The sequence below is a fragment of the Kryptolebias marmoratus genome, linkage group LG15, assembly GCF_001649575.2.
Source record: "Kryptolebias marmoratus isolate JLee-2015 linkage group LG15, ASM164957v2, whole genome shotgun sequence".
Classification (NCBI taxonomy): Eukaryota; Metazoa; Chordata; class Actinopteri; order Cyprinodontiformes; family Rivulidae; genus Kryptolebias; species Kryptolebias marmoratus.
Genome location: NC_051444.1, coordinates 12,362,386 through 12,379,224, shown reverse-complemented (window position 1 = coordinate 12,379,224; position 16,839 = coordinate 12,362,386). Strand labels below are relative to the sequence as shown.

Genomic DNA, 16,839 nt, shown 5'->3' with positions numbered 1-16,839 from the left:
GGGGGGTTGCAGGCAGGGGAGGGAAGAAGATGGAGGAAAGATGAGAGGAGTCAACAGAGAGAGGGTGGGTAAGAGGGAGAGACAGGAGGCGCTCAATTTGCCATCACGGGTGCAACGGGGCAGAAAGTATCTAAGAAAGTGGATGAGTATGCGTATGTCTGTGTCTGTGTGTGTTTGAGCAAAAGAGGGTGTTTATGCATTTCTGTGTGAGTGCGTGCGCGTGTGTCTAACAAGGGAGAAAAGACAACTCATTTGAATGTCAGATATGGGGAAGCGTGGCATGCAGGGCAGGAGGAATGAGGCAAGGAGGGATGAGAAGAATGAATATGGATTACTGGGATGAAGATTCTATTATTTTCTGCCCGTTTCTCTGATCTCTTTGTCGCAATGCTATAGGCCTGTGTGTGGGACTGTGTGTGTCTGTGAGTGTGTTTCTATGCATTGAAGGCATGTTAGAGAAAGTGCAGGTCCATAACAGAAAAAAATTATTTGTTTATGTGAGGTTTGTATGATTTTGTAACAGTACTTGTGTGTGTGGCTTCCAGCGTCTGTTTGAGTGTTATACATAAGTTTTATGGAAAATTAGCTTTTTCTAGCTGTAGAAAATCAAGGTAAAATCCTTTCAACAGGGAAGCAACATACATTCCTATATCCCAACAGATACACATTTAATTCTACATTACTTACACACCTGGCAGCTCTCAATAAATTACCCATATACTGGTTCCCTGAATGCAAATTGATGTTACTTTAAAATATAGTCTTATAAATAACAATCAAGTTAATGAAGCAGATTTTAAGATGAGTTGTGTTGTTTTTTTAAAATAAGTGTACACCAGTGGTGTTCAGTCCATGTCCACAAACCATGTTTTACTTGTTTCCCTCTTCAAACACACCTGATTCAATGGTTGAATTACCTATTTTGCATGTTGTCTAGTTCTGCAGAAGCTTGTTGATGACCCATTTGTTTAAATCAGTTGTGCTAAAATAAAAAAAAAAAACATCTAAAACATATAGGATGGTGGTGCTCCATGTCTAAGATTGGACACCATTGGTGTATATTGATCCAAAATACAAAGCAATCACATTAACAAACTCTAGGACAATAGTAAAATTTGACTGTAAATAAAAAAACAAACAAACCCTGAATCCATATTGTGTACCAATTTCAACCAATTTCAATGTCATGAGTCAAGAGTTTAAATGAAATATTTGTTCAACACTTTGGCATTAACTGTTGGAGTCAACCCTTTCTTTCTGTCAGCGAAATATTTCATAAACTGCCTAACAGATTTTTTTGAAAACTTTCAGAACCATGTTTAAAAAGGTAAATGTTTGTGTATCTCAGGTCAAGAAAATGTGCACTATCAGAAAAAAAAACATCCCCTAAATTCTGAGAAACTTTTGGATCCAAGGAGAAGAGGATAAACATTTTCCAAGGAATATTTGCAGGAGTACAACAAACTTCATAATTGTGATTAAAAAAAAATTGTATCAACCAGGAATGTTCATGGAAATATTTAACTGGCTATATTGCGGATCTGAGCGAAAGAGCCAGTGGTCAGGAAGGTAAACACGAACCCAGAAAAGAGGCAAATCTTTTGTTTGATGAATACATTGTATCAGAGCCAAACAACACTGAGTTCAATTTGTTAGACAGCTTTCAATAGACCGTAAAATCATAGGGGGATAGAATAAATGATAAAGAATAAAAAAAATATTTGGACAAAGCTTTGAGCACTATGTCTTACAAACAGGCATTCAATTAAACCAAAAATAACAGCCAATATGATGCTGGAGAAGCTGAAGGTCAAGTCTCTCCCTATCACAGCTTATTGCAAATGGAGACAGATCTGAAGATGACTGTTCACAAACATTTCTAAACCAGTTTGATGAAGCTTGACAGGATCTGCCTGGTAGAATATGATAAAGACCTAATGCTGTAATGGCTGTCAAAAGGCCTCTTCCAAGCCTGAAGTAAGGGACTGAATATTTTATTTATTATTAAATTGCTAAATATCTAGTAAAACATATTGTGTTAAAATTATATATAAATGGAAAAGTACAATGCTGTGACTTTCATTAAAAGTAAAGCTGTCTGAATATTTTCTAAAGTAGCAACAGCTAAAATTAATATGTTGTTTAAAAATATTTAGACAGACTTTTCCTGTTTTTGCATCTTTCCTTTGGTGTTTTGTGTTTCTCCTCCAGTCGCCACAAGGAATCAGTCACTTCTTTCTTTCTTTCTTTCTTTCTTTCTTTCTTTCTTTCTTTCTTTCTTTCTTTCTTTCTTTCTTTCTTTCTTTCTTTCTTTCTTTCTTTCTTTCTTTCTTTCTTTCTTTCTTTCTTTCTTTCTTTCTTTCTTTCTTTCTTTCTTTCTTTCTTTCTTTCTGGTTGAGTGGTGAGCAGATATAAAGAGAAAGAAAAAGATGTCAGTCTCAGCCAATTTGTCCTGACACATATAGATGCTCAGGAGGGAGAGAGATGTCAAACAACTAAGTCACGGTGAAGCAAGCTTGTAGCTAGGTGAGAGTTGTTATGAGAAAGATGGAAGACAAATAAAGGAGAGTAAATAATGGTAGAAGCAGAGGAAAGTAGAGGACAGATATGGATGTTGAAAACCTGGTATCCAGCTGCCTGGGGGAGAAAACATTCGGCCAGGTCCAAATTCAACATTTTGGAAATTTCTTTGATTGGTCAGAGAAAGTCTTGAGTAGAAACATCTCATTTATCATATTTCCAGCAGCTCTGCTCACATTAACACAGTTTCTTGTTCACTAAAAGCAAGTTTGGTTATAAATCAAAATGAAAGCAATTTTAGTGTTCATAGTTTTTTTGTTTTTCCAGCTGACAGAAATATCTATTTTGCATTGCTCCAGTCACAAAGAATAGTCTATAACCACATCTTGGTTTGTCAAAATCAACAATTAGCCATATAATCACAATTAATTGAGATAAAACTATGTCTGTATAAATGGTTTCTGGTTTTGCCTGTATTCAGTGACTTTGGATACATTTCTGTCATTACTACCTGTCATTTTGTGTTTGCTTGAAATTTACAGAATTTCATCATAGTAACTTAAGGTGATTTATTGTATTTGTGTAAGCAAATGATTTATCTATAGTAAAATGCTGAACCATCGTGAGAATTTTGGAGAGGTATACCGGGGAAATACAGGGAGTTTAAAATGGACAGTAAGGAAAAAGCAAGCAATTTTCTATCAGCCTGGAGAGGGAGAGGCAGAGATGTTTCCCAGGGCGTCCCCCTTGTGATAGTGGCATGCTCCCCTTGTGTCGCAACAAGAAGGGAGAGTGGGATCAACAGAGAGAGAGGTGTCTAATCTTTGAGGGTAAGGGAGCGTGGACTCCTCAGGGCTTGTCGTGCTCAACACCTTGTTAACCAGACATCTTTCTTTCCATCTCCATCCCTAGCTCTCTTTCCACTTTGCTTTCTCTTTCTTCATCTCTCTCTATTTTCTTTCTATCTGTCTGTCACTCTATTGTTGAACAGGCAGAAGAATCAAGATTTTTTTTTCTTTTACTCCTTTTTTATTTGTCTGTGTCTGTCTACATGAATATATAGATGGACAAACGCATACACATATGAATATTTCTCCATTCATCTAGATGGTGTGAATGTGTGTATTTTCCTGTCATCAGAGAATGTTCAGATTAAAGAAGCTTTTAGGTAATAGAGTGATGACCAAAGTTAACACAGAGTGACAGGTAAAGTTTTAGCAAACACACACCAAGGAGTTGCAGGGTACATTGCTTTTAGTTATCACCCACCGTCATGAAAGGTGTTCAAGTCTGTATTTGCCTGTGTGGGGGGGGAGAGGGGGAGTATGTACATACATACCCATTTACCTCTTAAGTTTTCATAAAAGTAGGATGCACAAAAGTGTAAGATAATCATTTGATCATTTGCTCTTCAAATCTCCATGTTGGACTTTTCTTGAGAAAACCATATTTGTGTATGCAACTCCACAAGATAATGGCATGTTCTTGAATAACCTAATCAGCGATGTCCAATGGGTCTGACTCACAGGCCATTTTGTGATAACACAGTTCTAGGCTAAGGCATCAGTGTGGGACTACGGGGTATTATGCTGCTTAGTGCTGAGCTCTGAGGTTTCAGGATGCTGTAAAACAATGTGAGAAGCACTTTCTACTCGTTCAGACACTGCTGTAATGAGAAAATACTCTTAATCCAGCTCACACATACACACACAACGACACACGCAAAGGCGTATTTCTGCTGCCGAGTGGTTTCTTGGTGAAAGCATATTGCGAGAGAAGCAGTTTAAGGACTGGCAATTATAGTTTTGGACAACGTCATTGATTTAAACTCCTGATTAGAGGAAAGGTGACAGAGGTGGTACACACAATGGTGAGTATAGGAGTGGGGTGAGGATGGGGGAATGGCACGTACACAAACACACACACACTCACACAAAAAGCCTTCGTCTTTCCGTCAGTCATGGGAATGCCTTAGAATGGCAAGGGTCCCCCCAACCACCACCCCATTGCTGCTTTCATGTTTCTCACTCGGTCTCCCCCTCTCTCTTTCACTCTTACACCTGACTGAAATATTGATGTCTCCCAAGCGCTGCTGTTCATGCCTAAGTGGTTGTTTTTATTCCAAAGAATGGGTGACTGTTTTATGCATTGATTCAATTAAAGACAGAAACATAGTCAAGTATGGAGGCACATACATACTTTGATTGCTGAATCTTTTGTGTACATATATGTAGACAAAATTGTAAATAAAAGGAGGTTAATATTACTTTTGTTGTACTTGTATAACACAGCGCCCCTTGTTGTTGTTTGTAGTTTTAGCCAAAATTTCATTTTTGGTTTAGGATGGCTTTGCCATTACACAGGGTCATAAAGTCTAGTGTAATGTTGTTTTAAATGTTATCAGACATTGTTAATATTCTCTTCATCTTGTAGATCAACAATGAAATGCTCAGTCTCATTTTCTGTGAGCTTTATTTCACTCACAGCAGCATTCATCTCACTTCTTGGCACTCAGAGGTGCTGTCCTGTCCTGTGCTGACTTAGTGTTACTGCTTAGCATATCCTATTAATATTAGATGAGAATCATTTGTATCTGAGTGTTCTGTTAACCTTAGTACATGTTCTGTACAAAGTCCACACACATAACATCCTGCTCTCAGAAGCTGCAGTTGTTTGTTTTTTTCAGAACCATAAAAATATGTTTAAACAATTTTTTAACTAGAAAATTGCAGAGTTGCAAGTTATTTCAAAGTGGAAACATAAGTGACTTAAATGCTATAAAGCTTTCACATAAAATAATGTGGTTAAAATTGATCCATAAATGATAAAATGTGTATTTCAGTATGCTAATAAACAAGAATTCAGCTGACTTCCAGTTTACTTTAAAAATCAACTGAAATGTTTAGTAGTAATTATTTTATATGAAGTTTGGTTGTTGCTCCTATTTTATGTGCAGTTTCATTTGTTTCCTGACTTGCTCCACTTGTCTCTCACACTTGGTTCTAATTTGCTAACACCACCTGCAACGTATCAGTCACCAGATTCCCTCTGTTTGATTACTTCCTGGTTTCCTTTGTTTTCTGTCACCTTTGTTGCTGTTTGAACAATGTGGCTGACTGTAAACGTTTCTCTTCTTTTGGGTTCTTTTTTATATATATTCTGATCTTTACACTATAGGCCTTAATCATGCTTTTGTTTTTGTTTTTTTAAATAAAAGTGTTGTTTCTACATCACCTGTCTGCCTTCTCACACCCTTGTACTTGAACCCGTCTTCAGCCAATAACTATCACCAAATAAAACATGTCTCATGAAACAATATCAATGAACAATTTTTTTCCTTGAATGAGACTGTCCATGTTATCACACATATCCCAGACATACTAGGAGCAAATGCTGTGGGAAAGAAGTGGCTTTGGACTCCAGACAGGACATGCTATATGGCACAAGACAACACCTGCACAGAGAGGAAAAAAGTAGTTGGCAGCTAAGGTCTGGCAGCAAGCAGATGTGTACTGTTACAGTAAGGAGGTCTTACAGGTCAAAGAAGGGCAGCAGATAAGTTGCAAAAACTCAGAGCAGGCACTGTGCTCTAGCAATGCTCTAGCAAATCCTTGCTAGACAAAAGAAAGCAAACCCAGTGTCAGAGTTTTGCACATATATGCTTTATTGTGTGCATTTGTGAATGATGCTAATGTTTTCATTTGAGCATAACAAGGCTTTTTCTAGCTGAAAAACTTTAAGTGAATGGAGCTCATTTTTGTGACACTAAACAATGGAGTTTTTTATTAACAATGATGGACTGCTGTAAACTGAATGATTTTTAGAATACATCTTTGCCATTTTATTTATACAGCTCACATGAAATACAGAAAAAGTTGCATTTTCAGGCAAATATAAATTGTCATATTACTTTAGGAACTTAATCAGTAATTTGAAAGAACTGCATTTTTATTCCTCAGATACAGAGTTAGTCAGAAAACATCCAGAGCTGCAGCCACAAATCCACAGGCCTAAGAATAAAACCTACTTCAAATCTGCTTTATTTAATGTCAAAAGTGTTCTCCAATAAATTGAATCATCAACATTGGGGCTGGGTACAAAGAGACTTTTTCTCATCCAAAAAACATGAGTACATAGTGACCAAAGCCGCAAAAGTATGATTTGGTGGTGATTTTGGTGGCGGGTTTAAAATTTCACATTTCAGTGTTTTTTACTACTGGAAGTGCACCTCATGACGTAGCTTTGTTGATAATGCAGCTCCCTTACATGAGGTGTATTTTAGGTGTACAAAGAATCAATCTCTATCTACAGATTCTGTATGTCTTGATGTATGTGTGTGTGTGTATGCGGGGGTGCGCGGGTGTGCAGGTGTCTGTGTGTGTGTCCTCTATGCCCCTGTATTGTTCCCCACATTCTTTTTCTTCACAAAAAGTCGTGGCCTGACAAGGTGCTGCGCTCTGTAAAAATTATGCCTTGTTTATACGTATTTATTTCCCCTTGACAGTTTAATTATTTCTGGCCCCATTGGAGGAAACCACATAAAAAACTCCCCATGTTCATACGGATTCTAATTAGGAATGCTAGGAAATTAAAACAGAACTGTTTCGAAATGCTGTCATTTTTCCAGGACCACGTCCTGGAATTATGTCTCAATCAGCACAAGCGGAAATAATTACTTGTATACCTTCTAACTGCCAACATTTACCAAATGGCAAAGCAATTTACAGCCATCATGGCCTGAGAAGCAATCATTGGGCCAACTATAAATTCACAGGCCGACGGTTTGGAGAGCAAGATTGGAAGGAAGGGTTATAGTGGAGAATTAGAGAGAGAGAGAGAGAGAGAGAGAGAGATAAAGGGGAATGGGTGTGTCTTTTTACCTATGTTCCCCCTCAGTGTCTTTCCCCTGTTTTGTCTTCTGTTTTCTTTTTTAAATCCACTTTTCCTCTCCACTTCCCAATCATCGTTACTGCTTTGCCTTGCCTTCTCACTTATCTCGACATCTTCCTGCCTATTTTACTTTAAAATCTTTACACAGAGTCACACACACTGACACACACACACCCACACCACGCAAATGGAGGAAGCCACGATTAAGTGATTATTTTCACACACATCATTAAACATACTCATTGCCAGCAAAGACATAGACAAAAGCCCAGATGAAAACATACATGAGCAAAGACACTTAAAGGCGTGCACACATTGGACTTAAAGTAATTACTTGCACACGTCATTAGACACAGACGCAGATGAAGTGGAGTGTGTTTATAGTTTGTGTATCTTGTGTGTGGATTACTGTAGCTCTCCTTACTCAATGGTGCAGCATTATCTGCTATAACAAATCAACAAACTTTCACCATCTTATGCAACAATTAGTAGCTCTGAACACTTGAAAATTTATAAACTGTTTTTATTTGTTTGCATATATTTATTCTGAGACATCGTCAAATTTTTCGTTAAATCAGAAAAAGTTGAAGAAAACTCAATGAAACAATGGGGCAAAATAATGTATGTGAGATTTTATTGAATGAATGCCACATTTAAAAAATACTAAAGTCTAATTCAAGACATACATTAATTCTATAAACCATTTTCCATATACCTGCTTTATCCTGTTCAAGGTTAAAGCAAGGATGAGTTTGTCTCAGCTGTCAACAGGTGAGAGTCTGTGTGTAACCTATACTGGATGTTAGAGTGCCCTAAAGCTTGAGAACCCAGAAAAAGCACAAGAAAACCATGTAAACTCAGAAAGGCCTGAACAAAGACCATTCATATGGGGACCTCCTTCATGTCACGTTAACCACCATCACCATAACCATGACCAAGCAGTTGACCTTCAGTTCAACTCAATTTAGTCAACTAAGACATTTAAGTGTTGCATTCACATGTGCATGACAAGCTGGGATTATGGACAACAATATCAACTGTGGTCAAAATGATTTGCTGCACATTCCTAACATACCCACCAACTTGTGGGTCAGTGCTGTGACTATCTCAGACTGCACTCCTCAAGATGATCAATGATCCCCTTACTACTGCAGACTCTAGATATGTAATAATAACTCTCTGTGATTTTTCTGCTGCTCTTGATACTCTCAAAGTGCCTTCACCTTTATAGCCAATCCAAGAACCTCATGTGCTCTTCATTCCTCACATCAGACTGGAAAGTTTTGGTAACAAAATGTTCACACTTGCAGAACCAACCTTTTAAAATGCTCGGTGTGTTTACCTTTCCTCTGAAAATTTTACTTTCTCTCTTCTATGCTTCTTTATACCCCCCTCCCCCTCCATCTCTTCTGTACACACACTGTCTCTACTGTCTTTATTAGTAGTGGAATTATTCACTTGGCTTACACCTCAGTCTGAATAAATTGAGTATTGTACTGTTGGAAAGGGGCTTTTTTGGCAGGCATTCATTTGTGTCAGAGTGTACATGTGTGTCATGTGTGTTGTGTTAACAGAAAGACTTAATTGAGATTCAACTAATCCCAATGGAATATCCCACTTATGTTCTGTTTGAGAGTGGCATAATTAAAAGAGCACACCTCTCTGAAGTCACTTTTTCAATACAAAACACAGCTTTATACTGACTTGATAGTGGATAACATGCACAAACAAACACAAATATAAACACACACACACACACACACAAATAATCTGCTTTTTCTACCCAGAAAAACCACACTCTGTTTATAATTGCATTCTGGTTTTAATTTATCCGTGAGAACACATGAGAACCTGAGGAAGAGAAGATGTAAGTAGGGAAGAACAATGGAACCAGAAATTTGGCAAGATTTTCAGGTTGAGAAAATAATAATCATGAAGTTGTGATATAATATTTTTAAAAACACTGCAGACAGCTCCTGTATTTGTTTATCTGTCAGTCAGCCCCTTTCCTTGTATCGTCTGACCACTTGAGTTTGTGAACAAAAAGTTCTTTGAGGGTTTTTTTCCCCCCTTTTTGTCATTTCCTTATTTTTGCTCATAAAATTTAGGATATGTTAAAAAATGATACAAAAAGGCAAATAGTGAGACAATGCATGTTTCTCTTTGATAGAGTGGAATAATGTGTCTTCAGCCTGAACATGTCTTGATTCTGAGTGAGTTAGATCAGAAGTCTCACTTGGACTGAGAAGATGGGGAGACGCCTGAGATCTCGCACATTATTTGGCAAAAGCATGGGATATCAACATAGACCTAATGGAATGTGATGATGTGCATGCACAGACCCACTGACACACATTTACAATGTTGACATCTATCATGTCTGCCCTGTCTGTCCACGTTTGATGAGGTTACACCTCAGCTGAGCCCAAAGCCTTCCCCTTTTGCCTGTCCTCATTTGATGGGGTCACACCTTTCAGTCTATGATGAGGGGCAGTCCAGCCAACCTTCAATCTGACCACTGACAGGATTGTGACCAGGTATGACCTAGTGTGTGTTTGTGTGTCTGTTTTTGACTGGGATTATATGGGTGGAAAAAATCTTCATCCTGTTTCTGCGCAGTAAATGTGATTTGAATTGGATTTGGTAACAGTAAAATTGATAACTAGAATGTAAGAGAACACGTTTCTCAGTTATTTTATCATTTTAAACACTGGTTGGTGTTTCTATGTGAGAAATGTAATATAGTCAGATACTTTGGTAAAGCCTTATAAAAGTTTTTTTAGAGGTTATTTGTCCCATCTTATAAATAGTAAGGTCACCTTCTCTATATAACTCTTTTTCTTACTCGATTTTCCTCATCTAATTATAAACCCTCTCTGTATACTATCTGTTCAAACATCACTCTCCTGCACACACACACAAACATACACACCCCTACACACACACACACACACACACACACTCGCAACCCACTCTTCTTAACTGCAAAACATATGTGAACTCTGTGTGGAAAAGCAGAATTGGTGAATGCCTCTGTTTTGAAGAAATCAAATCTAGAAACCTCTAAAAAGTCCTGCTTACCATACAGCGACAATATGGTTTGAAATTACCATAATTGTAGTGTTAAAGTGTCTGATTATGTGTGGACGCTTGTAGGTATGTGTGTGTGAGCGCGTGTTGTGTAACCCTCCATGTATCATGCCGCAAAGGTTACCCAAACAGAGTTTTGGTGACAGGCTCCAGAAAGCCCTCTAAACCCAGCAGCTTTTCCAAGCTGCTGGTGCTCTCTCCTTGGCCTTGATCACCATCTATTTCCTCTCTGTGGGTGCCTTGATCTACGCACACACACATACATGTGCCTGCCCGCGCGCACACACACACACACAGATTTATACCAGATTTTTAAAGAAACCTGTTAGGTCATTGAGCGCAATGAAGGTGTGTCTAAGTGGGCAGTAAGCTGAGCTGTTCCATTCATTTTTTTTTTTTCAGTTCAATTACCAGTAAAACAAAAGTTCTGCAACACAAAAAAAAAATTACTGAGTTGAAGCATTTTTTACTACTTAATCAAAAATACTGAAAAATGCAACTTTCAGCTTCTACTAAACAGAACCAAAACGCCTATTTCAATGGTTTTACATGTGTCTTTTGTGCTTGGTTTATTATGTATATATGCGTATATATCTTTGTGATGATCACATGTTTTAAAACTGGAAGTAAAGCCAAAAAAGCCAAGTTGGTGCCATATTCGCAGGAATATTCCTTTGCTGGGGATTTGGAGCTATGTGTGACTTAGTTTAGGTCAAGTACTCATTCCAGTATTCAGTATTTAGGTAATTGCTTTATATAATTGCATTTTCTGTCATGAAAATACACAGACATTTTTTATCATTAAAAGTAGAAGCACTAGGAGAGCACTGGCTTCTGCTAGTGTCATTAAAAGATATTCAGATCCAAAATCAGTTGTTTCCTTAATCAATCAATCAATCAACCTTTACTTATAGAGCACTTTACACACCCAGAGTGAGCAAAGTGCTGCACAGGTCCATAGTTTAAAACACAACTAATGAAAAAAAAGTAGATTAATACATTAAGGAGTAATGATAAGAACAGCCTGATTATTTCTGCTCATCTTTAAAGTTTAAAAAATGGGTTTTAAAAGGGACTTGAAATCATCTAAACTATTAGCAATACTAAGAAGAAGAGGAAGATTGTTTCAGAGTTTGGGAGCAACAACTTCTGTTGTTCTTGTGACAACCCAAACATTTCCTGAAAATTTCATTAGTTTTTAAGTAATCCTGCTAACAGACAGACAAACAAACCAACACTACTGAAAACAAAACCTCCTTGGTGGAGGTAGTGAATAATTTAGTTGAATTTATCTAATCTTAATTTACATTGACTCAAATTGTGGCACATCATGAAAGTGTAGAGAGGTACTGGAAAACACTCTCACACTGACTGATGTTAACTGCACACGAAGTGCTGTATTTATCAAATAACACTGAGCTCTCACTGCCATCAATCCCTGTGGAAACAGACCTGTCTTTTCAAGTCTACATCTTCCCTTTACCTCCCTGATTTGAGTCGATTGTTTGTACTTTTCATCTCTTTCTGACTTCATTTTACTTCAGTAGGCTGTTGGTTGGAGAAGCAGCTTGAATGAGGTTTGGTGTAACTTTTTATTTCCAGGTGGGTTTTTGTTTCTGCGCATGTGGGAAAAAAAATACCAGCCTAATTCCATTTTTGTCCCTCCCTGATGGTAATGTACTGTATCTAAGTTCAGTGTGGCTTGATGCAATTTGTAGACTTTGTTAGATTTTTTTTTTATGGTTAATGATATCATTATTTATTTATTTATTTGGATGAATAAACCTGCTCACACTGCAACACGCAGAAGTCTTCAGTCTCTGTGGTGGAGTTGACTCTAACTGACCCGAGTCCATAGCTCCCTCTGTTGGCTTGTAGTGAAGTGCAGCTCCCTGTATCGTCTCTTCCTCCTTCCTTCCATCAGCAAAAGCAAAGTTAAGGTTTTAAGATTTTGTAAATTTTCACAGCTGTATTATTTACTCTGGTCCAGAACACTGCAACACCACAAAATACATATTTGAGCCAAATATCGTAGTAAGTTAATTCAACATAATTGTCGTTACATTTAAACAAGTGCTATTTAGTTAATAACACTTCTTTTATTGTTAATTGTCAGTACACTTTGTTGGGCCATTTGTTTATAACTGACCCATGTGTCAGTGCATCAGCGGTCCAAGTGAACGCCTCGTGACTTTATTAAAGGCTGTGTTGACCAGCAAAGACACACAATATGCTCACACACATACGTCGCTGTGAGTGAACTTGCTCTGGCCTATTGAGTCGTGTGATTGATGTGAGTGAGAGTTGCAATAGATAATTCTTCCATAGATGTCAACAGGCTGCCGCCACAGGGTCAAAACAGACAACCCACACAGGCTCGTGCTCACACTCGCAGATAAAAGAAAACAGAGGGATGTCAGCGGCGACACGGAGTAGCTTTCATGCAGAAACTGAACTCTGAAAGGGATGTGAGCAAACCCATTTACACACATATATATAAATATTGATTATGGGACACCTTGAGATTTTGTTATTTGGTGTGTATGAAGAAAAAAGAGTAAAGTTACTGCCAGGAATCCATAAAAAGGTCCACACAGGTAATTTATTGTTTTATTCATCGTCACAGTTTTGGGTGTATGATGAAGCTGGTTTGTCCAGTTACAAGGGGAAGTGGCCTAAAGGGGTCACTGTCAACATACACACTGATTCAGAGACAATCAATCATCTGGGGGGAGAAGGGNATGGGGTCAAACAGGGGGGAAAGAAGCAACACATACAGATAGACAGTGTAAAGGTTGTTTTAGTGTTTAAATATAATCAAAGAAACTTGGTCAATCAATCAAATTAGAAAATTTGAATCGATGAGTAATAAGTGCTTGTGGATTATTAAAGATTACAGCTCCATTTGTGATTTTTGAACATTCTACAATCTTCATTTATCACCACCGAAGTGTTCTTTTTTTTTTTTTTTACCTAAACATTTTCATAAAGAGAACATTGCAGATATTTGCAAAGTGAGTCTTGCCTCACAAATTTAGCTGTTTTTAATGCACTATATTTTAATTTCTTAAAATCACTCTCTAACACAAAGTGCAAATACTGCAGAAGAAAAGTATCATTTTATAATTTCAAACATACCAGAAGACCATAGTTTTGTTTGTTATGAAGTTCTACAATCTTACAATCTATGTAGATATTCTCTCCCCCAACAATAAGTTTAGTTTTCATGTAGGAATCTTAAATAACAGTACAAAAGACTCACATTTCCAATATATGTATTTTGTTAAGTACAACAAGTTTAGTATTTTTTGTTTTTTCTCTGCAGACACAAAAATGATAGATGTGTATATGTGTGTTTGAGGCGCACATGTGCATTAGAGACAGAGGTTTCGGGAAAAGATTTGTTTGCCCAGTGGTGGCGGCAGCATTGATTCACACTCATCTTTGTCGATGCTTATAAGCCTCTGGATACATCATAACTGTGCGTGTGTGCGCATGTGTGTGTGTGTGTGGCTCACACAGTATCTGTGTATACATGTGCTTGAATTCATATTCCTTTGTCCACATGGCAAAGTGTATTTCTGATATATGTGAGTTTGTGTGTGTTTATGTATGCTGAGTGTGTGTGGAGGCTTTCAGATCTCTGTCTTCCAGTTTGCTCCTAAAATGCTTTTTTTCCATAGAATCTTAGTTAGGTTTTAGGTAAAAAAAACACAGATAAACTGAATTGGTGATTGTTTCAGTACAGCAATTTTTACAGATCCTAATAAAACGAAGAATCTGACTAGTTAACAAACAAAATTGTTCAAAATAGAAAACAATTTTAAATGTTTCAGGAAGAAAACAGAGAAAAGCTGTTGTTGTTGTGCACACACACGCACGCACACACACGAACACACACATACACACACATCAAAGTAGAGATTGGTTTCAGGAAATGTTTTACTATCTGTTTCTTTCCAAATGTGCTAATTACAACCACTTTCTTTCATCTCTGCAACCCCCTCCCTCTCACACACACATACACACACCACCACCACCCCCCTTCCCACCCTACTGATTTTTATTTTCTCAATATCTCCCTCTGTGCCGTCTTTTCTACATCCTTCTGTGTTTGGGTACCAGAGTCCTGAAAAAGTTAAACAGAACCCAGGAAAACAGAATGAAAGACAGGGAGGAAGGAGAGAGTTTACCACTGTGGCAAAACAGAGCAGAATCTCCCTATGGGACTCCGTCTCTTCCTTCGCTCTTGTTTTGCATTGCCTTTTTCTCCTATTGCTCGTTCAGCCTCTCGTTCTAAGACCAAGACGCTGTGAAAAGGTTCTCCTGGAGATTCGGTCTCCACACAGTCCGGTGTGTTTGAAAAATACCGGGAACAAACAGCCTGCTGGTGGGGAGATGAAGGGGAGCTTGACAAAACAGCAAGCAGCAGGGAAAACCTTGTCCCAATCATGCCCAAATCATTCTACAACAAAGGACAAGCGCTCTGGAATTGCCATAATCTCGTACTTTACTGCTGGGCTGTGATGGGCTCTGCTGCGCTCTGCCTGTCTGTGTACGTTTGCAGTGTGACACGTTATTCAAGCTCCGGGTTTAGGGTCAAGCTCGCTCTTGTTTCTTTGATCTAGCAATTCTCTGGATTTGATTAGGTCAATTTTGTGCTCTGCCTCCGAACAAGCGCAAATCCATGTTTTCTACCAGAAAGATGCTTCGAAATATGGTGTAATGTGTGTGCTAACACCTGCTTCAAACATGTCTCCTTTAAAACTTTCTAATGCATGTCCAAGAAAATGGGAAGAGTTGTGTTTATCATTGTTCTAATTCGTGTCTTTTTTTTTTTAAATGAAAGTATGTTTTGTGGTAAGAAAAATGTGAGTTTAGACACATGATGAGAGCAGTAGAAACCAGAGGAAGAGCTTTTTGAGAGACAAAGTTAAAAAGATGGACCAAGAAAGAAAGAAAAAAAAAAGAATGAAAGAATGCTGGAATTTTTGCTTTAAACCTTTCCCTCACCTGTCTCTTTCTTCTCTGCGCTTCCTTTTTTTCCCCCTTCCTCCCTCCTCTCTCTCCTCCTCTCTGCTCTTTGTCTGATCCCTCCTTCTCCACCTGCTACTCTCCCTCTCTCTTGCTCTCCCTTCCTTTCTTTTCTCCACCCATCCCTGCAGCCATTGGTCAACTGTCCACCAATCACAGCAGAACCGGGACCTGAGGGACTGCATATGCAAAGTCCTGCTTAATATTCATGAGCAGCTATCGGGGCTTTAAGTCGTTGATTAGGACAGCAGCACAGCTTTCTGTCCCAACTGCCCTGCTGGCTGGCTGTGTGTGTGTGTCTATAGCCCCTCTCTCCCTGGCTGTCACATACACACTGCACACACACGCTCTCTTCACGTCTACACACACTCGCAGAGCCGCTCAGAGCAGGCAGCGCAGAGCCTTGTAATTGTATTGCTCCCTCCAAGTGCAAGGAAGGACTGAGAGAGTGAGGAAGACAGGAGAAAGAAGAGGAGGAGAAAGAGGAAACATATCAAAACTTTGATTTTTTAATTCTTTTTCATGTTTTTTGCTGTTTCCACGAAGGAGGGTGAAGTGACAATGACCCGGTACCGCTGATGGAGTCGGTAGGACACCCGTTATCCGAGTGTTTTTTAATGCACTCTGAACAAGAGTAGGTAAATTTTACCTTTTTTTTTATCTTACCTTTTGAATTCATCAATCAACTTGACATTGTCATTGTCTTCCACTGTGAGTGATACATGTGAGGAAGTGAATGTGTGTTGGTATGCAGCGAAGGTTGCCGGCACCATGTCAAGGTTGTTTCTGCTGTCAGGTGGCAGGAGATCAGAGTCTGTGTGTTCATGTTTGTGTGAAGATCCATCTGTGGTTGCAGTGTCCAGACAGCACCTCTTACTTTGTAGGTAGAGGAGGACAATTTCTGTCCCTCCACCTGGAAGTAAGACAAACACACCTGTACAGTCACACGAATGCTGAAACAAAGCTTCTCCTTCACTTTTTTTTTTCTCGTTTTCAAAACATTGTTTTACTTTCAGTCAGATTGTTCTAAGGACAACTCAGTTCGGACCTGTGTGTGACTGCCGTTGTGTGTTTCCATGCTTGTGCACATGCAGGTTTAAGTGCATGCTCATCCAAGCAGAGAATCAGAGAGGTAACGGGGCACTGGGGTTACAGGAGTAACGTGGAGGGACGGGAGGAGAACGACCCATAAGAACTGGGGGAGGAGGAAAAGGGGGAAAGCTGCGCTCTTAAATGCCAAAGGAGGTTGAATTTCAGACGGGCAGCTCAGCGTGTGGCCCCTGCTCGGGAATTAGAGATAGTTAC

At 38.7% G+C, this 16,839-nt stretch overlaps 1 protein-coding gene across 6 annotated transcripts in view; it reads left to right on the top strand.

Moving 5' to 3' along the window:
• The window catches only part of esrrga (estrogen-related receptor gamma a), a 120,216-nt gene that overhangs the window by 34,284 nt on the left and 69,093 nt on the right, over positions 1-16,839 (top strand). The window contains exon 1 of one of the 6 annotated variants that reach the window (XM_017418781.3): positions 15,741-16,168. The exons of 1 other annotated variant lie outside the window; for it this stretch is intronic. In XM_017418781.3, the coding sequence (XP_017274270.1) occupies positions 16,113-16,168 (56 nt within the window). In that variant the 5' untranslated portion in view covers positions 15,741-16,112. Of the gene's footprint in view, positions 1-15,740; positions 16,173-16,839 lie in introns of those variants that run through there. 4 more of the 6 variants (XM_017418782.3, XM_017418779.3, XM_017418783.3 and 1 more) reach the window with 4 other exon arrangements.